Genomic DNA, 26,777 nt, shown 5'->3' on the forward strand with positions numbered 1-26,777 from the left:
GGGGTTTAACGTCCACTCGACACAAACTAGGTCATTTCGGGACTAAAACATGGTTGAATTTTATTTCAATAATTCGCTTGCGCGTAGGAGTCTTTAGCAGTGGAAGGAAACCGGAGGACCCGGAGAAAACCCACGAGGTTTAACAGGCGACCCTACTCCTTGTCACGTTCAACCGGGGATTCGAAACCACGCCAGGAGGTGTCAAGTCAAGTGCACGATCTGTTAAAATGTCGCAAATAACGTAGAACGGGAAAGTAAACCCTTTGCAAATTAATTTCTGAGGGCGTTTATGGGAAATGGTTTACCCCGAAGAAATTGACCAATATTGTACCTTGGGTAAATATCGAAACTTTAAATGTAATACATGTAGATTTAAAACAGTTTGCGACTGACATAAACTTTGATAATAAAAAGGCCAGAGAAAATCTTGGATATAGAAGCTAGAATGGAGGATTATTTGGCATTAGTTCGCGCGGCTATTTAAAATGTTAAGCGCCCCATACACGATCAATTATATTGCGCAATTTAATTGTCAATACCCTGAATTGACAATTAAATTGACCGTGTATGGGTGATATTGATGACTTGCGCAATTGTATTGAGTGAATCAAACTCTGCTTGATATTTTATTGCGCAAGTCTATTTGATTGCACAATGAATTGATCGTGTGTGGTAATCGTCAATTAAATTGTGCAATAAACGCTCCGTAGGAGAGATGGGCTGACGCATATTTGTAGTTTGCTTTCCAATCAGGGGCTCGACCATTTGCAAAAGCTCATTGTAGGACTCAACATCCATGCGCAGAAAGTTTTTAAAATCACTTGGCTCATTCTGGCTCAGTTCACGTAGTAATTTGGTGTGTCCAAACGTTGAACGCTGCAGAAACCATTCTTTTGACCATTTTGCACGTTTCCTTCTTGGAACATCGGTTTCCTCTTCAAAATCCCCCATCCTTTCTCAACAGATAGCAAGACGAAAATGAGTCTAGTTTGCGCAATTAAAGTGCCAATTATATTGAGCTGTGTGTGGTCAGCAAAAAATTGTCAATTATATTGTGCAACCAGGCTTGAGGAATATAATTGATCGTGTATGGGGCGCTTTAGGCATGAAAGTATCTGAATCTGACTCAAGAAGGTATGGTAATAGCACATTATGTATATCGAATGTTGGTATTTGAAGTAAGACGTTGATATGGGTCACGCACGTGCATGCGTCACGCGTGACTTGTGTTTAGCTGTGGTTGATTGATTAGCCGTGTTAAAGCTTGTTGTTCCGTGAACACAAAAAAGAGTTATTTTAGTTTATTTCTACTGTGTCGGCAAGAAGTAAAGCGAATGTTTTCTTTATTAATTTTGGGTGAACCCGTTTAGCCTTAAGCTTGTTGTTCCGCAATCTAACATGGGACATACACTCAGATTGTTTTAATTTATTTATACTGTGTCGGCAAGTAGTAAAATGAATATTGTTCTTTGGTAATTTTAGGTGAGATATATTCAGCCTTGTTATTCCGCAATCTAACTTGGAACATTTTTTTAGTATATTTAAGAGGACTTACCTGTGCGCTAGCAAAGTTAAGGGGCTTACCTGTGTGGAAGAAAATTGAACGTGACTTACCTGTGTGAAAGCAAATATGGAGGGCTTACTTCATCCTCGTTATCTCCCGTGGTCTCATTCCGTTCAACTCCACTAACCCCTGGGTTAATCTATAAGGGGGCACGCTCTCAAGTTATAAGTTATCCGCCCTTGATGATTGTGCTATTTTTATCGACCAATGCCATAAATCGTTAATTGAAAAGAAAGTTTGCAAAGGGAAGTAACTCCCATCGGTAAAGTAAGCAAAACGTAAAGGCTCCCCGTCAAGAGACGTGGTTAGGAATTAGCCAGAAGGTAGCATAAAGTAGAGAAGTCAAAATTATACCATATGCGTATTTATTAACAACAAATTACAAATATTATATTAATGAAGACCGGCCATTTATATATATGTAGGTTCAAGAGTTTTATTGAGGGTCAAATTGCCAAATATAAGTTCAATAATAATAAACATAACAGAATGAAACATTTCAGACAAAGAAAGAGTAATAATAATAATAACAAAAGTCAAACATATAAATGTCGTATTTGAAATCAGCGAAACATACTACAGATGGTGATAATACATTTAAATATAAATGAATTAGAAATCTATACATATTCACATAAATCTTTCAGTAAATGGACATGAATGTGGTTATCTACCCTTATAAAAACGAACGCAAAATGACTGGTTTGTAAACTGTTTTTTGATTGGGTCGTAGACTTTAGCTACAATCAAGGCCAGGGCAGATAATTTGAAATCAATTTGTAAGCAAATAAGCCATTCTTTTTATAATACATTTACTTAGAAAATAGTTTTACAACAATGATCAATGTTACTTCATTTAAGCTCTTGCAATTATCAGAAAAACAACACATGCAAGTAAGGTCCTCTTGGAGAATTGTAGGTAATCTGCACGATTCGTAGGTTTGCGATCGTATTTTAAATGCGCCAATCCATTGCCGTCGGCTCTGGTTACTAAGGCTCCCACATTACCGTTAACAGCAACCCATATTTGAACTTCCTCATTAGCTGCACCATTGATTTCTAAATCTATTGTTTCAGTAACTGAAATTTGTGTAACTCTTTGGTATGGCATATGGATCCATTTGTCCAATTCACCGAGAATCAGAACTTCTTGACCTCTGAAATATATACAACGATTACAGATATATTATGTAAGATTTAGATAAATGTCTGACCGCCGTCGCTATAGTAGTTTAAAGTAAATAAAAATAAAATAAATATCTTGACAATTTGGGTCAAATATATATTATAATGTTTGAATTTCAGTCAAATATATATATATATAAATAATGTTTGAGGTTTTGACAAGAATAGCCTAGTCTCGATTGTCATTGCTACGATAATAAACAAAGCCACGATTTTAACGTTAACCGATTAAATGGCGCGTGTGGTCTAACTCACTTAATATCCAAGCCATTCCAGGTTCATCAGATGACTTCACTCTTTGTCACATTAACCCCAACATATCTTAGAAGAGAGAGAGAGAGAGAGAGAGAGAGGGAGTTTTCTATGACGTCATTTCTGTTTCCTTAGAGATTATTTTAAATGTTTTATTTCTTACCTTGAAGAAGAAGAGGGTACCTTTTCGAAACGTTGGTCTAATAATATCTGACTATGAAAACAGTGTTAGTGTCTCGTTTGTGTATCTACTTAAATATTAATCTAGTGAAGAACACTTCCGTTTAGGATTCCTCGATCCACTGTTTTCATATACCTGTTGAACGCCGATTCTACACAAGTTTTGCATAATATTATATCTTAGAAGAAACTTACCCAAACTCAATAATAGGTGTTGTAAAATACAAACAAAAGTTGGCTAAAGGACAATTTTGTAAAGTAAACTTGTTGTCTTTAGAAAAGTCAAAGAACTGGTCTGGTTGATTCCATCTGTATATTTTACTCTTTGGAAACTGAAAAAAAATACACTGCTTAGAACTGTTTAATTATAAAAAGTTAATAATGTAAACTGGTACAGAAGAAATGGAAATAATCCGTTTAGCATTAATAGGGTGTCATAGCAAATGGGGGATCACGGTGTTATAGCAAATGAAATGGAAGTTTGACGTCTTACTTTTCTGCCAATGAAAACGGGCATATGCCATATAATATGATTGCTGTTTTTAGGTACACACTCACGATTGTCTTTCGTACCATCCGAACGACTAAACACCCTTCCGTATCAGGGACACTAGGGACCGGGCCTCGTGGCTAGCAAGTGAGCGCTATACCGATCTCCCTTGAGCCATGACACTAATGCCATCCGTACTGGGAATTATCCCAACCCTTTAAAAGACTGATTTAATACAAATATAATACAATCATCCGTACATCACTTTGAGGTCTTGACACATCAAAATTTAAGTGGGTATTTTCTGGTGTAATGTCGAAGGGCTTTGTGAGCCCAGCAGCAAAAATAACACCATAAGTAGCATTGCTTGATTTAGACGTTCCTACAACTGGTATAGTAGTATACGTAGACCATACTTCACCATCAGGACCGCTGCCATCTTGAAAAGCCGACTGAAATAAAATAAATAATTTCATTTCATAATTTCATTTCATTTTGAACACACCTCTTATGTTTATTAACAAACGGACAATTCGAACACACACTTATGTTTATCAACAATTACGGGACAAGATTTAAGTCTTAGAATATAGATTGGAATATAATTTACAGATTTCAAGTTGCACGTTATAGGTTAATAATCTTACACTGTTCTAGTTAAATGGATCTATATTCTATTAATTGCCATATAAGCGAATATTTTAACTGCGATGATGACTAAAAACTTAATATATAATATTTGCGATGGTATAATTGACATTTATAGTTATCTAACATATAAAGTTTTAACTAATTATATAAGATCTAATAATATAGCCTTAGCAATTAACTAACATTTACCTGATATATTCAAAAGGTATTAGTGAAAGATTTTGCCTAGCAGATTAGGTAGATATTATTTAAAGGTACATTATGTAAGATTTAGATAGCGGTTCTGACCATTCTTACTATAATAGTTCTAAAATAGAGAATGCAAAATGTATATATTGAAAAGTTCATTCAAATTGCTCTATTGAGAGTGAAGATATTAGCTTTTGAAGGTTTGACACGATGTGTGCATTAATTGCAACCACCGTACTGGTTGTTCGAAGCTTATCCTCGCTTCACCATTTTTAATTAAATTAAAATATGGCTGCACCGTTTTAATCTAATTAATATCGGAGATATCCTATGGAATCTTAAGAGATTATGGTCTTGTCGTGTGAATAAAAATGTCTAATTAATAGTTTATATAACACTTCAGCCTAAAGAAAGACCTGCAATTAGCTCTTGCATAATGCATGTTTAAACGTCTGTACTGTCATGTAGATATTAGTTAAGCGTTTGCAGGTAGATATTAGTTAACAGTTTACAGTACCAACTCGGGTACATATTAGTTAAATTAAGTCTGGACTTGCAACTCAGGTTGATATTAGATAAAAGTTTGGACTAGCGTCTGAGGTATAGATATTAGTTAATGCTTGGACTACCATCTCAGGTATATATTAGTTAAAAGTTTTGACTAGAATCAAAGGTAAATATTACTTATTAATTTATAAAAACAAAACAATCTTTTAGTTTCCAATATAAGGTGATAAAAGATAAACAATGGGTATTATTCAAGAATATTTCATATACAGGAGCTGAAACTGTCAGATTTTCGAAATTAATATTAATATTCAACAATTAGTCTGATAAAAAAAAATGATTTATACTAATTATTCTGGATTGCACAGACTTATTGCCGCTATAACTAATATTGTAACATTCCCGCCGGAACTTTTTAAACAATATTTACCCGAGATGTGGCCTAAGCCAATTGTTACCTGCAGAATCTGAGAATCTATGGCTTTAGCTGGACGCATTGGTTGTAATAATTTACCATCAGTAGAACAGCATCTACAAAGGATAATATATATTTAATAAATAAATTGCATTACATATTAGGATAATAAATATATAACATATAAACTAAATTATATGGGATAATAAATATATAATGCATCAATTACATAGGATAATACTAACTATCAATTACATAGGTTAATAAATATTTAATAAATATATCAATTACATATGATGATAAATAACAGGATAATAAATATATAATACATAAAAAGATGTCATAGGATAATGAATATATAACTAAATTATATAAGATAATAGATATATAACACACACATTATATGGGATAATAAATATATATAATACATAAATAAGATTTCATAGGATAATGAATATATAACTAAATTATATGAGATAATAGATTTAGAACACACACATTATATGGGATAATAAATATATAATACATAAATAAGATTTCATAGGATAATGAATATATAACTAAATTATATAAGATAATAGATATATAACACACACATTATATGGGATAATAAATATATATAATACATAAATAAGATTTCATAGGATAATGAATATATAACTAAATTATATGAGATAATAGATTTAGAACACACACATTATATGGGATAATAAATATATAATACATAAATAAGATTTTATAGGATAATGAATATATAACTAAATTATATGGGATAATAGATGTATAACACACAAATGATATGGGATAATAAATATATATAATACATATAAGATTTCATAGGATAATGAATATATAATGTATACAGTATTTGAGATGATAAATGTCTAATATATCAGTTACATAGGATAATGTATATAATAAATTTATAATACATAATACATTAGCATTAATAGTATTGTAGTTATCAATCTGTTTATGTACACTGCACGAAATGGCAGATCTATTTGATAAGGTCAACTTCAAGTTTGGTCAAAGGTCACGAGATGTAAACAGGGCTAGCGCTAATCCCAGCCCTAACCCTAACCTTGGACCTAGCCCCAATGCTTACCCTAACCTACAATCTCGCCAACAATCACGTGCCCTAACCATATTTAAATCTCAGCAACCTTGACGAAAATTGAGCTGGCCTTAACAAATAGATTCGGCCGTTTCTGCAACAGCCTGACAGCGCTCAGCAGCCTACTCAGGGATCTTAAACCTACTGTCGAGGGTTTTTCGTTCGACTAGAAGCGTTTCCGACCATCCCGATAAAGTGATATTGAAAAAATAATATAATCAGGTCTTAAATTCTGATAAAAACCTTACTTTTTTATAATTGAACTGTCCTCAAAGCCTAATCTATCACCGATGCCCACAGGTCCTTTAGATAGAAGAGCAACAACCATCTCTAATTCTGGATACGGCTCTACATAATCTACAAGGAAACAATGTAAGCTATTAACATAGATTACAAATAGATATACATCATGCTAAAAAAAAAACCAAACCGCAATTACATTGACTTTTTCATAAGCTACAAGTTTGTTACAGTACACATATATATATGAAATTGGGACAAAACACAATATCCTAAATAGCATTTAAAGATGGGTTCCCAGAAAAGTATTTATCGGGTGGTTATGTCCAATAAAAGTATGGTAATTTTGGTATATATGGAAAGTAGAGATATCCAATCGTACTAGAAAAAATACTGGATTCCCCGAAAAACACTCTTGGAGCGTATACAGGACAAAAATGTAAGGGTTCCCCTAATCAACAGCCCGACGATTAGGAATTTCTGCAGGCGTGATGTCAAAGGTCACACGCGAACATTGAGCGCTTGATGTACAAGTTGATAAACTTAGACGTACAACACTCTCTGAGATAACAATGCCGGAAAAAGACGCGGGTAGTGGATAATCCGAGAATTTAATTAGGATTCGATATTTGTAATAAATAGTAAGCGATTAAAGACAACATCGTCTTATGTATGCAATGAATTCTCTTCTGACTTCCAAGAAAGGTAAGTCACGTGACGTAAACATGACCTGGTTTGATCTAATTTTTATAGGACATTCCTTCGCAATTACAATGTTTGAGAAGGATTTGAAGCAAAGTTATGACAAATTAATTAGTTAGTTTGAATATGTGTTTAGTCCATATATATCATTAAATCATCCAGTTTGTACGCTGGAACCCATCATTAAATTGTACTGAATTAAATTGGGGTTTCACGTCGTACTTTCTTTTGTTGAGCATGTGTACTAGGAGTGAACTGTTGTGAAGTCAGCTAAGTTTGTTGAATTCCAAAGGGTTCTTTTACGTGTAAAGAGGAATGCAGTTTATCATCCCATTCGAAAGACTAAACACTGTTGCTTTTTAGGCCCTCCGTCATGCACAACGGTACCCGTTACCACCGGATCATCGAACCAGGGTGACCCCAGACGTTACCACCGGATCATCGAACCAGGGTGACCCCAGACGTTACCACCGGATCATCGAACCAGGGTGACCCCAGAGTTATGCAACAAATCTCTATATTAAAAGCAATTATAAAAAATAAAACAATATAGAACTACCAGTCCTAAAGAATATTTCGCTTAAGAGAAACACTTGCGCGCAAAAGTACTTGGGATATAATGGTTAACACACTTACCTATGTTATTACCTGATACGTTATGGCACGTTCTAAATGAGTCTTTATTTGGGACCAAATTTAATGCATCTGCAAAAATTGAAGAAATTCCAATTTTCCATTGATCTTTATTTTTTTCCCCGTAATCTTGACTAGCTCTAGTCTGAATCATACAAAATGAGTGAGTTTATGCATCAGTAAAGTAGATTATAAAAACCAAGGTCCCGTGTACATGTTAGCGTGCACCTAGAAGCAGTGGCGGATTAAGCTCCACCAAGGCCTGAGGCGGCAGTTGCTGGAGGGCCTATTTAGTTTTTAAAGTTAGAGCCAAGGTGGTTGCTAACATTAAAAACGGGATTCGTTACTGAGGTTATAATATTTTTAAAATATTAGTTATAACTATTGAAATTTGTCGTACAAAATGCTTTAACAGCAGAAACGTCACCGGAAACCAACTGTACATACACCTATTTTCAAGGATAATATTTCCTCAAGATGGGGTGTTTACATCGAAACTAGCTTAAGATCTTTTGCTAGATATTTTTTCTTAAGCCAAAGTCGTTTGATATTGGTAATGTAAAATTATATGCCCATAAATGACGTCACGTGGATACAATATATTAAGCAAGACATAACCGAAAACTTACAAGGATTTAACGTACATTGTAGGCCTACGTTTAAAAAATAAGATCAGATCTCCAAACAATAGGGCCTATTTAAAATGGCGTGGGCCTAATTAATTTCGGGTGAAGGTCTATGTTGATTCCCGTTGGGCCTAAACCCCACCCCCCTGACATTGATTGTCTATGCGTTTTAATCAGACAAGTCTAAAAAAATTTTTTTTACAAAATCTTTGGGCCTGAGGCTGCAGCCTCATCAGCCTCACTGATAATCCGCTACTGCCTAGAAGACCCCTTGACTGTTGGAAAACGTCTTTTTTCCTGCAAAATTTGGCGTATACCCGTGCAGAAAAGTAGGACGTTACATCCCATATCAGTTCCTTTCATAGCCTTATAATACGCCTTCACATGCTTAATTCCTGTCATCCATCATTACATGCGTAATTCCTTTCAATGTATCAGTACATACTAAATTCCTTGACATGCTTAATTCCTTGTAATACATCAATACATGCTAAATTCTTTATATTACATGAGTACATGCTTAAACATGCCAGTATACGCTTCATTCCTTGCCACGTAATACATCATTATAAGGTTAATTCCTTGCAATACAGTACATACTTAAAACATTGTAATACATCATCAAATACCAGTTTTAGACTTGTATTTACCATATTCTGAAGCAATGGCCCGGGAAATCCCTCTCTGATACTTGAACTTTTGAGGGAGAGTGTCTATTCTTCCCGTTCAATCAAATCTATCCCACGTACAGCAACATGACAGCCCTTCGTTTAATCTGGGGGTCTTCCTTAAAACTTTGGACAGTGATTTAACGGTGAAAGTATTGTTCGTCTCCAAACAGTATTGTTCACATTGTATTCGTTTTGATAGCCTCGTTTTTTGTCACGCAATTAGGTTTTTTTTTGCAATATTCTGCTATGCACTGGTTAATTAAATGTAATAAATTCGTGAGTCATGACGTAACGTTATGTAAACGTATTTGTTAAAATTTGGAGCTCTATTTAAAGCCTAATAATATTGTTACGGAGTCATAATTTGGAACAGAAATTTGCTTCCATTACAGCAGTGTTAAGTGGGGTTAGGTATAATCAAACGAAGCACTTTATAGGAAGTAACATGGTATATTTTAGTATACATGTACCTGTGTGACAGCTGGCAATAATAACGATTGAAAAAGATGTCTAGGATAAGCATCAGAATACAGAATACTAATATTATTTTTAACGGCAGCATTGTTCATTTGATGTAACCATGTTGAAGCCGCGGTAAAATCCTCTTTTGTAACCGGCATATTCATAAACGTTTCGTCCAGTCCATCCTGAAAAATCCCAATCAAACCTAAATGATTATTTTCTTACAGGTGAACTTAAAGGGCCAATAACACTCTTGCTGGCTTGACAGCTCCAGAAAATAAAAAAATAGCCTTATTCTAAGTACTAGATGTGTTACTGTCCTACCTGTTGTGTAAATTATCCATTAAATCCTATTTTACTTGTCCAAAGGGTTCAAAAATATTTTTAAATCCAAGTCACATTTGAAAAGCTTTACGTCAGGCTTTTCAAATCATTTATTTGAATTTTTCCAATTTTTTAAATTAGGTGTGTTAAGATGAAATTTGTATCATCAATTAATTGGAATATTGTAAAATAGTACAATTTGTTGACCAGAACAAAGATTGGGACATATTATTCAGTTACAACAAGAGTGGTATTCGGCCTTTAAAATCTTTTCGTTAAAACTCGATTAACTCGTAGCCAGGCTCGTGTTTATGGGCCTTGAAATTGAATGGTATTAAACAAAAACCCAAAAACGTAAAACGACCACAATTTGCATAGTCAACAATTAGTATGATTTAAAAACGAATAATGACAACCGAATATTTTGGTCAACATAACCCTATTGTTAGCGTTTATTCTGGCATCCTATTAGGCTTTAGCTATTCTGAAATGTGCGACATATCCTCCACAAGGTCCCCACAATGAGAGGGGGGCATATGCCCGGAGGCGACACTTCTTGGGGACGGCAAATTATCTAAATGCATACCAAAATTCCCGTTTGAATATTTATGGACTAGCCTCCTTGGAAGCTGAGATAGCAAATCATCGATCTTCGCTTCCCCTAAACCTGTATAAACCAGTTCATATTTCAGAAAATAGAGAGTGTAGAAATATGATTTTGCCAAGATATAGAGTTTTTCGATCTTGGAGGGAAATTAACATAAAAATAAACATAATGGTCATTTAGATAGTGTTAAAGTATAAAAAAAATTATTGTGTTTTAAAATTTCTTCAATCATAAAAAGTCAACTGAGTGCTGGAACTGAAACGTCACTGAAACTTTTGTCCTGGGGCACAGCATATACTTTAAGGGTCCTGGTTCTACAGGGGGTGCCATTTGTTCTTGTCGATAGGAGTATGTTATATTGAATGGCGTTATAACATCTTTATAACCAATGACGTCGTAAAAAGGGCATTACCTGCTCATAAGTTGTTATGCCCCACTGAACAGCAGTTTTAAATAAATCATTCCAAAATTCCTGGAAAATGACATACAAGCTGCATTAATATATATTCTACAGCCAAGGTTTACTTAACAAGCGGTTATACATTACACAGCGAAAGGACAAAATCGAACCCTGTAATAATATTTGATAATTTATGCGAAATTGCAGTAGGCGAATATAAGTGCACCAGAGGACATCATTTATAATTTGATAAATACATATGTTTTATTTGTCTTCTCCATTGTCAAAATATTATAATAGATATGGTATGAGTTTATTTGAAACGCAAATTAATAAGTTTATGAAAAATTGTGAGAATAACAGGGCATGTGGTTTAATGCCAAGGATAATTGAAAGCTGAAAGTCAGGGGTAGAAAACCATCAGAGCTCTGGGTGATCGTTAGACATAATGTAAATTTTGAGAGGGCAAATACCATGTAGAAATTCGTTGGAAGAGACTGTTGAGGTTCAGGAGGCACCATCCGGATTCAGAATGGCCCGTTAAGTCGTAGGAGGGCCATATGATGTAAACTCTTTCTGTGAAATGATGGGGTTGAGAGAGTAGTTTATTTAACGTCCGCTTCCACTGAGGTAATATCGCAGAGTATAGAATGTCTTAATTTTTAATCCGGGCTTGTAACCTATGTATCCAGTGCTTGACATAAAAATATAGAAACGAACTGTGACATTGTTATTTCTGTGTGTAACCATATTCGGAGTAAAATGTGAAAGTCACAACGACATTTAAAGAGACGTCCTAGCCATAAAGTAAAGGATTACAAAAATAACCAGAGAAAAAAACCTAGACGATCAGAAGGCTATTAAAATTAGAAGAGAGTATGCGTCACACAGTGCTTTCCGCATCTAGCCAGCGACTCAAACACTACATCGTATGATATATTTGATTTGGTCGTCGAACTGCACAGTGCTACAGCCCATTTATAGTAATTCGCTTCCTAAGTAGGAATATATGGAAATAATGAGTAGCCCAATAGCATAATCTTCCAGATTATATTAATATAAGTTTACATCGATATCCTTATCTTACAATCTGTTTCAAGGGATCATCCAGCTTCTTTCCATTGCCGACGACCTCTGTGCGCACTCTCTACCTCTATCTCTCTCTCGTTAACTCTTGAAGACATTAATCGGGTTCATTCGTTCAGTCTTATGACTATTCAAACAATACAAACAAATTTAAAGTTAATATTTTGACGATATTTTACTTGTTGCAGACAATTGTGACAAAGGAATTTTGAATTTTTCGGTTGGTGCAAAAATAGTAAGACGTTAAACACCATTTCACCAAAACTAATTTAACCCCTATTTATTTATCTTATTTCGTTTTTGTGCTTTTGTAATTATACCTGATCAAAGGGGAGAGCTGTATCACCCTCTATAATGAAACCATAACTTCCACCATTCTTCTCGGCATAAACATTATCACCAGACCTATAACAGCGGTGGCAATTATTCTACACAAATTAGAAGATAAAGACCTGATGCGCCATTTGGTGCTATAAGAATAACAAACTGCAATATTGTAAAAGTAGGAATATCAGTCCAAAATGGTTCAATTCCGTTCAATATTTACAGAGCTATGATGAATTGAAATCTCGTCGACTTATACTTATTATATGATATTTTAGCGAAACTGCAAATAGCGTACCCGGGCCTTAAAGTGGCGGGGGGTTGGATGGCCGAATGGTTAGCGTGCGCGCGCTGTATCATAAAGTCTGTCATTGAGTCGACTGGCGTGGTTTCGAATCCCCGGTTGTACGTGGCAAGGAGTAGGGTCGCCTGTCCAACCTCGTGGGTTTTCCCCGGGTCCTCCGGTTTCCTCCCACTGCTAAAGACCCCTACGCGCAAGTGAATTATGTAAATAAAATTAAAACCATATGTTAGTCCCGAAATGACCTAGTTTGTGTCGAGTGGACGTTAAACCCCATTTCTCTCTCTCTCCCTTAAAGTGGCAATAACCTGGTGACACTCGCAATAACTCTCAAATAACACCACCGACTCTCATTAATCCTTCTTTAATTATATTTATTGCTATATATGCGTATGTGACATTATCCTGTGTTTCGGTACCAAAAACAAACTAGATGTGATAATGCTGGTCACGGATCTCCCCAAAACGGTCTGTGACGCTATTCTACGTCTCGGTAGGACTTTCACGTTGTGTCCTTTTTTTACTCAATGATCAATTAACTCTGGAACACATTGCTGGTATAACTATGGTTATATATCTCTAAAACCTCCATAATACAAAGGTTATATACAGAAAACTACACACCCATCCATAAAATTAAATGTAACCAAAATATAAGTTCCCTGTTTTATGGTGTTACGCTCTTCCTTCTAGGTCTACATGGCGATCTCCCTCGGTCTTTACGCCGAGGAGACTAAAGGGATATACCTCTAGGAACACTGTATGCTGTCTCTATCCCGGCTTCTAGGCCGATGCGAATATACGTCCCTAGCCTCTAAGCCGAGTAGGTTGTATGTATGCCTTCTAAAAAGTTCCCGTGACGCCTAACGCAAATTTGATGGTGCTGTTTATATTTGTATCAAACGTCGGCTATTAGGGTGGGGCAATTGCCATTTTTAGATAAGTGTTTCGTTTGAGAACCAGTTTTCATAAACATTGTTTATTTAATTGGACTAATGTGTGCACGAGATGACTGGACCACAGTAACATACTCCCAGAAATTGATGGTGGCAGGAACTGTCAGTGAGTTAGTCTAAGACAATTGGATCTTGCAAAATACCTACCTAACCCAGTTCTCGTTGTCACTTTGTTTAACCAGTTCAATATATTAAACAGAGCACCTTTCATAGCACTAAAATAACCTCTATAGTATTACAATTATAAATTTAGAAATGATCTCGGTTTAAGCTCCATTACACGAAACACTTTCAATAACATCCTTTGTTTATACTTGGATGACGTCGTTAAATATATGCAAACCCTATTTTGGTAGTAAACTAATGTAAAACATGTACGGTTTCAAACATTTATTTGGGAGTATGCGGAGCGTTTTCGAATACAGCATGTTGTAAATAGTCATAATAAGCTATTGCTACTTTAATGAAGTCAGGTTTTTTTTACTTATTATAAAGGAGGGTTCGTTATTTGCTGTGTCGACCGTGGTAAACCCTGTATATCTCAACCCTGGCTTTGTCTATAGACGTAAACGCTTCAACAAAGTCGGATTGTCATCCCTCTTAAAAGGGCAATATACGTAATCTAATGAAATCAACAATTTTAGTTTTGTCCATCATCAAAGGAGTCAATCTATTTTAATTCAATATTGAACTCACCATACTCCACTATACATCATGAACTTTGAATTTGTAGCTTTTTCTAACCCTCTGTAAAATAAACCAATTACTTAAATCACGGTATTTGAAATCGGAATGCTTACATTGCTTAATTCTTTATCTTGTAGTGGTGCCATGTTGTCAAATTCTTACTTTTACCGTATATAAGATTAAAAAATAATTATAACTTTAAATTAAAAGGTTAATGGAAGATTTAAAATCTGTGAAAGGTAAAAGAAATTGTGATATGGAAACATCTAAAGCAGACTTGGCAGCTAAGTCTGCTTGGTCATTCTCTTTAATATTAACATGATTGTGGGGTCAGCAAAGGACAATGTTCTTGCTGTTAAACTCGTGTGATAGTAGCAGAAGATAAATGTCTGCTACTAACGGGTGTACAAGCTGTTTATTGTTTATTGCTTGTAAAGAGGACAAAGAAACAGTAAATGTGATGTGTTTTAAAGATGAAGAGGATTTAATGAACTCCAAAGCCTGAAAGATGACTTGGAGTTCAGCAGTAAATATGAAAGCAGCAGGATAAAGACGAACAGAAATGGTCTCAATGGCGTGACAGTAGCCGAGGCTACCTGATCACCATCTTTGGAACCATCTGTATAAATTGGAGCATAATCACCATATTTAGACCTTAACTCATACGAAGAGAGACTGAAACACCGTGGAACTAGTATCTTGTTTGTTTGTTTTGTAAGATCTAGATCGATCTTGGGAGGAGATATAGACCATAATGGTGTCTCAAAGAAAGGGGTATTCGCAATACTGTCATGATTGATACCAGTCTGAGACAAAAAGGGTTGAATGCGAATACCGAATGATGGAATAACGTTAGTTTTCAGTAAATATGGATGGATGTTCATGATAAGGTCTAAATATGGTGTTAAATGAAACATGATGAGGCATAGTTGCAATATTTGTAGCATACTGCAGTGTCAGTTTATCACCTCTGTCGAGGAATGAGTGCTCGTGTGCCTCGATGTACAAACCCTGCACCGGAGATGCACGGAACGCTCCCAAACCGATTCCAAGTCCCCTTCTGCGCACGGCGAGGAAGGAAGAATTATACTGATAAACTATTGAGGATTTTCTCTAAGTTCCTTTTATTGAGCTTCCATGTGGAAAAACAAATCGAGGACAACAACCAAGCGAGTTAGCGTCATTTGTTGAGGCAAGTGCAATGGTGTTAGTTTTCCAATCTCCTACTTGCCAAAATGTTTAAAAAAATCTTACTTCATTCCTTGAGGTAGTGCTGTGGGCTCCGCTTTCCAATCTTTTATTTTACTGCCATTTTTTATACACCACCAGGAATCAAGCTGAAAATATCTGAAATATGATAGACATATTCAAAACACAACATATCTGGAATATACTAGAAATATTGAGAATATAAAATATATGGAATATGATAGAAATATTGAAACCGTGATAGAAATATTCAAAATACACAATATCTGGAACATAACAGAAATATTGAATACGTAAAAATTATGGACTATGGTAGAAATATTGAAAACAAATATTATTTGGAATATGACAGAAATATTACAAACACAAAATATATCTATGATAGAAATATTCAAAATACACAATATCTGGAAATTAATAGAAATATTGAAAACCCAAAATATATGGAATATGATAAAAAAAAATGCGAAAAAATATTGAAAACACAAAATATCTGGAATATTCTAAACATAATTGTAATTTGATAGAAATATTGAAAACAGTGGAATATGATAGAAATATTGGAAACACAGGATAACAAGGTATTTAAAACACATGATAACGAGAGTATTTAAAACACAGGATAACGAGATAACAGGATAACAAAAATGTATCAATAAAATCATTGCTAGTTCTTAATTTACCCTATTAAAGCCAAAGCTAATGTTTTGTATTTTCGAATTGAACTCAGTTTAAGGCCGCTGGTCGTTATTTACATTTTCAGACAATATCTACTTTTTTCAACGTTTACAATGTAATGTACTCAAATTGATTATCTAATATTTAATTCAGAAAGCAGAATCACATATTAACGGTAGATAATCTACGGTCTTGGTTCTAAACAGATTGGGGGGTTGGATGGCTGAATGGTTAGCGTGCGCGCGCTGTATCATAAAGTCTGTCATTGAGTCGACTGGCGTGGTTTCGAATCCCCGGTTGTACGTGACAAGGAGTAGGGTGGCCTGTCCAACCTCGTGGGTTTTCTCCGGGTCCTCCGGTTTCCTCCCACTGCTAAAGACCCCGATGCGCAAGCGAATTATTGAAATAAAATTAAACCATATGTTAGTCCCGAAATGACCTAGTTTGTGTCGAGTGGACGTTAAACCGCATTTCTCTCTCTCTCTCTCTCTAAACAGATTAACATTGGGCCCATCGAAGGGTGTTATGGAAAATATTGAGTTACAGATTTAGCTCCTTTAATGACCGTGACATAAATAATCATAGACTATAACAGGCTTAAATGTCTATATAAAACGTTCTTATTATACAATTATAACTACCAACATTATCTTTTGTGACACAAACCAAATATACTTACGTATAGGGCACTTTGGTTACCGTCTTTGCGTGTTGTTGTATTTCAACTATTGTGTCTGCATACGTTTTATCTGGTTCTGGGGAACTTGAATAAAACGCACCTTTAATATAATTCATATGAATTTAGAGAAAGAAGTTTAACGTCTCGCCAACACATTGTTTCGGTCTATTGCCATGTTTACAATTCTAAGAAAGAGAATCTTGCCTGGACAGCGGCGGCTCAGCTGACTCTCCCTTCAACTAATTCAAACTGTCAAGATTTCGTTTACACGTACTCCGGTGGAACTCGGGTTTTCGTCTCATCCGAACGAATAGAAAACACCTTTTTTTGTCAACGCCACAGGTGCTACTCCTAATAAGTGGAAACTGGGCTTCAAACCACACACAGGGATTCAAACCGGTACACACTAGTCGAAAGTTCGGCCCTCTTGCCACTCGACTTCTGATATATTGAAAGATAATCTATGAAATAAATGCTGTTTATTCTGGATATGATATTCAAAATAATATCCCAATTAAGGAAGCATCCAAAGTCTAAGCACTAACTCAATCAGAGTAAGGTATTTTGCACTAATTTTCGTTCAACTCAAACAATTAAAGGTCAGAAATGAAACGAAATTGTAATCTAATTTTAATCAGAAATGAAATGGGGTTTATAACGTCTAAATATTCTGCACGGAAGGGGCTAGTGAAGACTTGTAGGCGTCATGCATACAGTGTGCTAGAAGGGATAACAGACCGTTTCAAAAACTAATCCATCACATCATCCAGAACGCGAGTTTTATAACATCTCTTTTAGATCCTAGTGTAGTAAAGAGAAGTAAAACGAAATTTTGAACTGTAAAAAAAACAAAACGAAATAGATATTTGTTTTAATCAGATTGGTGAAGATTGTGCAACGTTATCTAGTTAGATTAAATTGAAATGAAATGAAATGAAATGGAGTTTAACGTCCTACTGTTCTGCTCCTAACTGAGGCTAATGAAGACGGGCATACGCCATATAGTGTGCAATGAGGGAAATTTTACCCGGGCAGCGGTGCTACGGCCTACTCTTATATCGAATTCCAACTGCCAAGGGATCTTTTACGTGCACGCCAATGTGTACACGGGACCTCGGTTTTTCGTCCTATCCGAACGACTAGACAGCTGTCCTTGTCAGGCCCTCCTTCCTGTATCACTGACAAGGGGAAACCACGCCGGAAAATCGGGATGAACTTTCTCGGCCAATGCAGGGATCGAACACCCGACCTCCAGGCTAGCGAGCCAGCGTCTTACCCACTTAGCCACATGATCCCCCTAAATTGAAACTGTGGATATATCTGAAAGTGTTTGTACATACCATCATCTGTCCAATAACCAAGATATTGTGTTGTAATATCTCTATCAGCTGAATTAAGCTTACCATAATACTGACCACCGACAATTGCTCCCCACTCGCTCATTGCCTGAAATAGACAAAGAGTTTAATGTGCATCCTCAAATGATAACTATGGACTAATATTTTTTGGAATATTGTTGGGGGAAATAAAATGAACGGATCTGAGACCCTTCTGGGGGCGATTTCCTCAAAATCACTACAAAGACTAGTAATTATCTTCCCATTGATTCAATGTTCAATCTATGACTCCCTCGGGCTATAACATTTATTTGAACATCCCGATGATCTTAATCCTTATAACCACAAAGAGTCAACTATGCCACAAACGGTCAAGAAATCTACAGGCTTTGACCTGATTATCGTACACAATTTCACTAACTCTTTCCGGTTGCAAATCAAACATATGCACCAAAATCTGATAAAAAAAAATGTAAATAAAACTTCTCTTCTTTCCTTAGAGACCAAAAGGTCAAAAGATATTGCAATGCAAAAATGTTGGGAGGGGAGGAAACAAAGAGTGAATCGTTATCGTTAGTAAATCGCGTTTAATATCCTTACTTTCTATATCGTGCACGACATACGTCACCGTTTGAAGATATATGGGGTGCAACTGTATTCGTGTTGAGATACCCCAGAAGGTTATCCCTTTTTCGAATCATGAACACCAATTGTACTGATATGCGGTAACCGTGTCTAGTAGAATGCAATAGTACAAACTAATTTTATTAATTAAGTGAACTCCTAAACCGAGAAGTAGTATAATTGTATTCTAAAGGCGAGTTATACTTACAGTAATGGAAACAGTTTCTGAAATCAAATTAAATGGAATAGAGTTTAACGTCCAACGTTTCTACACAAAAAGGTGTGATATGCGGGGAATTAATACCTTGGCAGCGCCGATACGGCCTACTGTTTGAATTTCAACTTTTGCGAACGTCTCCATTGTGCACCACTGACAGGGAAATTACGTGGGAACATCCCAAGAAACGTTCCCGACACACATCGGGATAGAACTCGAGATCTCCCGGTTATTGAACCAGGGCTACACTAACTAAGCCACATTGGTCCGGAAACAGTTTCTTCTTACTTCGTTTATTCCTTTTGAACCAGGGCTATACTAACTGAGTCACCTTGGCCCAGAAACGGTTTCTACTTACTGCGTTTATTCCTGTCTTATGATTTATAAATGTCTTGTATCCGGTCTGATATTGCACATCATCCAATCCGCCCATTAACCCCCAGTAAATATAATTGTTAGTTTTATCATGCCACATGGATGTGACCATGAAACTATCAAGTGGGGTTATGAGAGTTGTCTTTCCTGTTTTGTCAAATATCGCCAATGGTCCTGAGCCTGCTAAGCCATCAGGTATTGTAGCTGTACTATCGAATCTGTAGTAAAATAAAGTATATTATAATCATTCCTTAAAATGAGTAGGTCGGTGTCTATGTTTCAACTATTATAAGAACTCAGTTGATTATTTTACAAAACTGATATTAAACTGTAGATACAAATTTACTCTTCACAAATACATTAGGGGTACCCATGTTTAAAACGAAAACGAAACATAGCCAGGATAATGATATAATAATAATATTGATAACTTGAAACTGTTGCCACCGAACCCCAATTACTATTCGACAAGCAACAAATACATATTCAAGATTAAATAAAAGTGAGTTAAGGGTATCTAAAGATTTTTACATAGTATATATTTCAGTAGCCTTCTTTCGCGAGAGAGAGAGAGAGAGAGAGAGAGAGATGGGGTTTAACGTCCACTCGACACAAACTAGGTAATTTCGGGACTAACACATGGTTCAATTGTATTTCAATAATTCGCTTGCGCGCTGGGTTCTTTAGCTGGGGGGGGGGCGGAGGACCCGGAGAAAACCCACGAAGTTGGACAGGCGACCCTACTCCTTGTCACGTACAACCGGAATATCGAAACCCCGCCAGTTGACTCAATGACAGACCGTATGATACAGCGCGTGCGTGCTAACCATTCGGCCACCCCCCGCCCCCCGCCTTCTTTCGCGTAACAGTTAATGCAGTGATATGTTTCATTTGATAAAGTAAGTGTTTAAGTTTAAACATACCGTACCACTTTCTGAAATGACATTGTGGTAAATTACTTTAAACACAACAGTCATTATATTGATAGCACATGTACATAGTTTGGCTATCTGTCATCGAATTTTGTATAATGCGTGGGCAGTTGTTGCGTCTTCAATTACATGCTTATATTTTATCAAAATGTCCGTATTTGTCCATTGGGCTGTATCATTTTTACTTCTTGTTATGCTCACCATTGCGATGATTAAGTGAGTCCCCTTTAATGTACGTAACCGTTAAACTCTCACCATTCCGAAACCTGACGCTGTTACTTGTCCATCATTCAAACATCAAACCGGCACTGATTTAGTTACATTTGTATTAGGAAATGCTTAGTTCATTACAATACGAGGGCAATTTGTATGTGATTGTATCAATTCGTTTTACTTTATACAGACGGGATGACCCCGCGCCCTGTCTCTAGTCTGTTTCCCTGATTACGTCTAAGCAGAAATGACAAGGGAAGATAACTATCACCAACGCCAATTTTCCATGTTGCGTGTAGCCATAAACATTGCTTAAGAAATATTGTTGACCAATGTCTTGTTTTGTCAGAGATGACACATTATTTTATTGAATACTTACATGCCCATTGATTTATCAGTATCGCCTGTAAAATGACCGCCAAATGCCAAGTATCCCAAATCTGGTCTTGGATCACCAATTTTAAATCCAGGAAATCCACAAATAATCAGATTATCATCTGCAGCTTTTGTTCCACCAGCGCCATCCACATAATTCTGGATATAATTTATTTTAATTTTTGTTTAATGAATGAAAATATTGGATGTTGTTGATGATAAGTAAAGTAACATATCCCACAACTGATGCATAATCAATACTGGGAACTAGCATACTCGATATTCATTACTGACTATTCTAAGCATTCCTCCAACTTTCACCAGCTCTCTGAATTAGGAAGTCTTCTGCTGGAGGGGGAGGGGGATGGCCGAACAATTAGCACGTGTGCGCTGCGCTGTATTATAAATAAGGTCTGTCATTGAGTAAACTGGCGGGGTATGGTCGCCTTTCCGACCTCGTGGGTTTTCTCCGGGTCCTCCCGTTTCCTCCCAGTGCTAAAGACTCCTATGCGCAAGCGAATTATTGAAATAAAATTGAACCATGTGTTAGTTCCGAAATGATCTAGTTTGTGTCGAGTGGACACAAACTCTCTCTCTCTCTCGCTCTCTCTCTCTCTCTCTCTCTAATATTGGAGACTCAGTTGTAAAAGTAAGACCGCCAGTTAGTAAGAAATGAAATGAAATGAAATGGGGTTTAGGTGCTGTTCCTTTAACATAAATAATTTTTTCTGGTCGTCATTTAATGGATGTTTGGTGCCTTGCAAACTACAATAATGGTACAGTTCCGTTCAGAATTCACAGATATAATGTTGAATTGAAAATTGAGCAGCTTTGGTACACACTACAGATGATATTTTGTACACGTTGAACAGTCCATATGCTGATTACACTATTTTGCCTTATTACACTATTTTGCCTATTTTGACTTCGAATTTTGTCTAATGGTTTGGATTGTTCGTACTTGGTTTTATTTTAGTTATATATATATAAACGGGATATAAATTTTCAAAACAAGCCAACTGGCCTATGAGTTTGGTTGTCCCCAATTAATTCATGCGTGGTGAATAAAACGAACTGCCACTATGGACCTTCGAGATGAGTTTTGTATTTTAATACATAAGTATAATTACCACTGAAAACGATACAGCACCCAAAGAGTAGTTTATCGCACTAGCGAGGATGGTGGTAGTACCTGCTGTATAATAGATATCCCTGGATGTCCACGGACCCAATGCACCCGCTTTTCCACTGTTGTCCGTAATATTTATAAGTTTCAAACTGCCATCAGCTGTTGAGTATGTTTTTCCACCCACTATAAAGAATGTTGGGGCTCCTTCAAGGATAATTGTGTCAACATACGATACATAATAGTTACCAACATCATCGACATGGACGTTCAGTTCGACGTTGGCCTCCACGGAACCTAATTAAAAGAGAATTATTTAAATCATTTCCTGATTATAATAATATATTTTTATTTCAATATTTTTCTAGTATTTATAGAAGTGGTGTTTTTAATATAATATAGTTTATTTGCAAATAAAATGAAATGAAATGTGGTTTAACGTCCCACTGTTTTGCTCCTATATTGGGCTAATGAAGACGGGCATACGCCATACAGTGTGCTATGAGGGAAATTTTGCCCGGGCAGCGGCACTATCGCCTACTCTTATATCGATTTCCAACTGCCAGGGGATCTTTTTCGTGCATTCCAATATATACACGGGGCCTCGGTTTTTCGTCTCATCCGAAGGACTAGACAGCTGTCCTTGTCAGGCCCTCCGTTCTGCACCACTGACAAGGGGAAACCGCGTCGGAAAATCTGGATGAACTTTCTCGGTCAATTTGATTTTAATACATAGTTATATACATATATACATGCTACCTTAGGATTATAAGTCCACATCGTTACATATTAAGTGAATATTAATAGTGATAAACAACTGGAGAATTACAATAATAGCTACAGAGTACATGTGAATCTTTTAGTTTCTTTAAAAAGTGGTGGTAACATGAATACCCGATAAAATAAAAACACGCCCGTTCTCCTATCACGTGCAATCCAGGAGTGGAATACATGGCTTGCATTGATAACCGACTTTCTCATCTACAGCACACGCTTTAGATATCTTGGCCATCCGACCCCGTACTAAAACAGGTGTCTACTTCAATTTATGCCTCCATCCAGTTTCTTGTATTTAAAAGAAAATAAATATCTTCATTGTGCTTTATGGCATGACCCATCGTTTGAGCATCCATCTAAGTGAAAATTGGCCGAGACCAAATCCCAGTGACAAAAAAAAAACACGTATGTATGCCTATGCATATAGTCCTACGTCATATAATTACATACATCACTGTATGGTAAAATCGGAATCTTTGGTTGCTGGTGAGTAATAGTCGCCGGAGAAGGTTTTAACTACATACGTTACCTGGAGAATAGAGAAGAATATAAGTACATATTACATAACAAAGATATTCCATGTTAACTTGTCACATACATGTAGTTGGTCGTGTATGTTGATATCAAATAACTCACGACAATCAATAAATAGCATGTGAATTGATGATTAGATAACTTATCGCCCCTCCCCCACCAGATTTCAAACCATCATCTCTTTGTTATTGTTATGTGTATTAACCAATCAGATGAGGGGGATCCTATATGCATTTATATATCCACTCAGTTTAACTCTTGGCTGTGGGAGTAAAAACCATAAATGGGTCGAAGCTCTGAATCTTGGGAAGAAAGGGTGAAATTAAAGACAGTGTCCATACAATACAACTGACCATATCATCACTGCTAGTGGCTGTGTGTTGTGTATCTGTCAATGACATTGATACACAACACACAGCCGCTAGCAGTGATATCATCAACATAAGTATATCCATTGCACGCATGAGAACTGTACGTGTTTTCGAAAATCATTCAAAAATATGAACACCGGCGACTGCCAGGACTGTCATCATATGCCGTGTATGAGTAAACCCATTGTAAAGAGTATTGTATAACTAATTGTAGACAATTTAATTATTATTCAATTTTGGTTAAAGATACATTATGGGAGATTCGATAATAGTTAAAAACTAGATAACGTAAAGGCAATTTGCTTAAAATTTCATTCAAATTGATCCACTATGAACCGAGAACTAAGCGAATGATATTTCTGCCTAGCCTCGGTCATCATAACTAAAGTCAGTACGATAAACAGCATAGTCTCGATTATCCATTTAATCGTTAAATCGAGACGGAAAATTATGCAGTAAATCGGCTCACAATCCAAGATCGCAGGCTAGCGATGCCATCTAGAGTTGACTATGGTCTGGATAAGTTAATTAATGTCTAATTAATAATTTAGATAACATTTCAGGCCTAAAGAAAGACCTGCAATAGACAGATTTAGCTCTTGCATAATGTATGTTTAAAGAACAAATATACCAATATCCGAATTGGTCGCTCAATAATCTTTCAGGTCTCTTAACTATTTGGGCTTATATACTTCATGTACCCAAAGCCATACGAATCGTTCTGACTAAAAATACTTTTACATTTGACAACACAAACAAAAGCAAATTCCTGGCATAGCGATAGCGATGGTACCAAGGCGGCACCACTAGGGGGACAAGTATACTCAATTGTAGAAATCAAATATGGCGTAGATTACAAATTATAATATTAAGAAAATCAATCGAACCGATTCCCTAGACAATGTAATTTCTATTTAGAATGAATGGTGTGTATTCTAAAGAGACATATCAAAAACTATCTGCTTTATAAAATGTCACCCGCGCCATACCAAATTAATATACCGTTTTCTTTGGCTAGAAAAATGAGCGTCATTGTAATAGACAAAGATTTGGGGATTCTCAGATTAGGTGAGCCAACCAAAATTTATTGAAACAGCATTACTTCATCGAGGTAATAGAGATTGGAATAAATAAGGCTTTGATAATTGTCATACAAACATTGAGGACTACTAAAGGACAGTTCAGATAATATTATTACCTTTGTTTCTACACATAACACCAGACATCTAAGACAATATGAACTGTGACAAAAAAACAACTATATATATTTCTTGAATTGTAACGATGTCATTATTATTACTTCGGCCCAGATAGTAATATTGAAAATGGGTCCTTATTTGTAAATATTTAGTGCATAACACCTACAAAAAAAATTCAAATTTTTCCAGTTTATGTCGATGACATAACAAAAAGAGAAAAATAATGGAACCTTGAAAATGGACCCTTATTTGTAAATAGAATTGCATAACACCTACAAATATAATTTCACATTTTTCAGTCTATAAAATGAAAGTCGATGACATTACAAAAAGAGAAAAATAATGGAACCCCATTTTATTAAAAAAAATATATATATATATATATATTGCCTCGGCTAAATAGTAAATAATAACAATGGTCCATTAAATATCTTAATCTATCCCGAGAGATTATATTCCGTTTATTTTTCCTCAATTATACCCCTATTTTAACCATAGACAATTCAAAGCGCGGTGTTTCTATGTAAATGTATATAAATAGTTGTATTCTGTCCATCTATATTCAATAACTTTATTTCTCACGAGCTCCTAGATGAGCGAAAGGTTTATTTTGTAATGTTTAATGGTCGAGAGCGAGACATTAAGTAATATATTGTAACAACATGAGGGTCGTGAGGCCCGAATGTTTTTACAATATATTACGCAATGTCTTAAGCTCGAGACCATTAAACAACTTAAAATACAGACAATTGCACGTGCTTTGCAATGAAATACGTCACTTTAGTTCAATATTTTACGAAGTTACGCTTGGCACATTGCCCGTACGATTATTTGAAATAATGGTACTCTAACATCAAAGGATGACGTCACATCTGTGTTTTAAAAAAATGTTATTAAACCAGTATAAAACCCGTTTGTATCGTTATACCTTGTATTTTCGTTTACCGTGGAAGAAAGTAGTGAAGCTTTACAGTTGTTATCATATACAACAGTAAAGATGAACTACTTAGTTTCACGGTAAACGATGAAAGGATAAAAGGTGCACCGAGACACATCCGCAAACACACACCCACACATACGCATTATGCTACATACCTCAAAGCAATAGGCCTAATGGTAGACAAACAACAATGTCAAATGGGATAACATTTCTTTGTGTTTAGTAAAAAGTAGCAACTACCATGCTCAAATGTTCTTAACATTATTTACATCTAGACTGTCAGTTGCGGGGACGAACAAGAGACAGTTTATGTTTTCAAAATCATATTTTAGTCTGTCTAGGTTTTCCTTTCGTGCATTTGCATGTAACGAGCATCGGAGAAAGTAATGATTGGGGTCTTCAATTATAAGGGGGTCAGGGTGGCTAAGTGGGTAAGACGCTGGCTCGCTAGCCTGGAGGTCGGGTGTTCGATCCCTGCATTGGCCGAGAAAGCTCATCCAGATTTTCCGGCATCGACCCCCGCCCCCCTTGTCAGTGATGCATGACGGAGGGCCTGAAAAGAACAGCTGTCTAGTCGTTCGGATGGGACGGAAAGCCAAGGTCCCTGGTACATTTTGGCGTG

General features: G+C 36.0%; 1 protein-coding gene and 1 long non-coding RNA gene across 2 annotated transcripts; both read right to left on the reverse strand.

Annotated features, from left to right (window-relative positions):
• Nucleotides 1–1,912: 1,912 nt before the first annotated feature.
• LOC126820819 (uncharacterized) lies at nucleotides 1,913–11,308 on the reverse strand. Its single transcript, XM_050548950.2, has 8 exons — nucleotides 11,228–11,308; nucleotides 9,893–10,069; nucleotides 8,129–8,270; nucleotides 6,799–6,907; nucleotides 5,477–5,549; nucleotides 3,932–4,123; nucleotides 3,377–3,513; nucleotides 1,913–2,721 (listed from the first exon to the last, which is right to left on the reverse strand). Exons 2-8 carry the CDS (start codon nucleotides 10,046–10,048, stop codon nucleotides 2,421–2,423), a joined length of 1,110 nt encoding a protein of 369 aa, XP_050404907.2. The 5' UTR covers nucleotides 10,049–10,069; nucleotides 11,228–11,308; the 3' UTR covers nucleotides 1,913–2,420.
• Nucleotides 11,309–12,620: 1,312 nt separating this feature from the next.
• LOC130013034 (uncharacterized) lies at nucleotides 12,621–18,557 on the reverse strand. The gene is made up of 5 exons (XR_008788312.1): nucleotides 18,476–18,557; nucleotides 17,136–17,235; nucleotides 15,824–15,916; nucleotides 14,579–14,629; nucleotides 12,621–12,706 (listed from the first exon to the last, which is right to left on the reverse strand). It is a non-coding gene; the product is annotated as an uncharacterized LOC130013034 (long non-coding RNA).
• Between the last annotated feature and the right edge of the window lie 8,220 nt (nucleotides 18,558–26,777).

Source organism: Patella vulgata, chromosome 5 (genome assembly GCF_932274485.2).
Source record: "Patella vulgata chromosome 5, xgPatVulg1.2, whole genome shotgun sequence".
NCBI classification, from domain to species: Eukaryota; Metazoa; Mollusca; class Gastropoda; family Patellidae; genus Patella; species Patella vulgata.

What these genes read in the sequence shown, in the direction of transcription:
- LOC126820819 (XM_050548950.2), bottom strand. Translation starts at nt 10,048, where the DNA reads ATGAATATGCCGGTTACAAAAGAGGATTTTACCGCGGCTTCAACATGG. An exon ending in TATTGCCAGCTGTCACACAG is followed by an intron (nt 8,271 to 9,892) that starts GTACATGTATAC and finishes TGTATGATTCAG; the next exon opens with ACTAGAGCTAGTCAAGATTA. An exon ending in TAGATTCTCAGATTCTGCAG is followed by an intron (nt 4,124 to 5,476) that starts GTAACAATTGGC and finishes ATTTTATTTCAG; the next exon opens with TCGGCTTTTCAAGATGGCAG.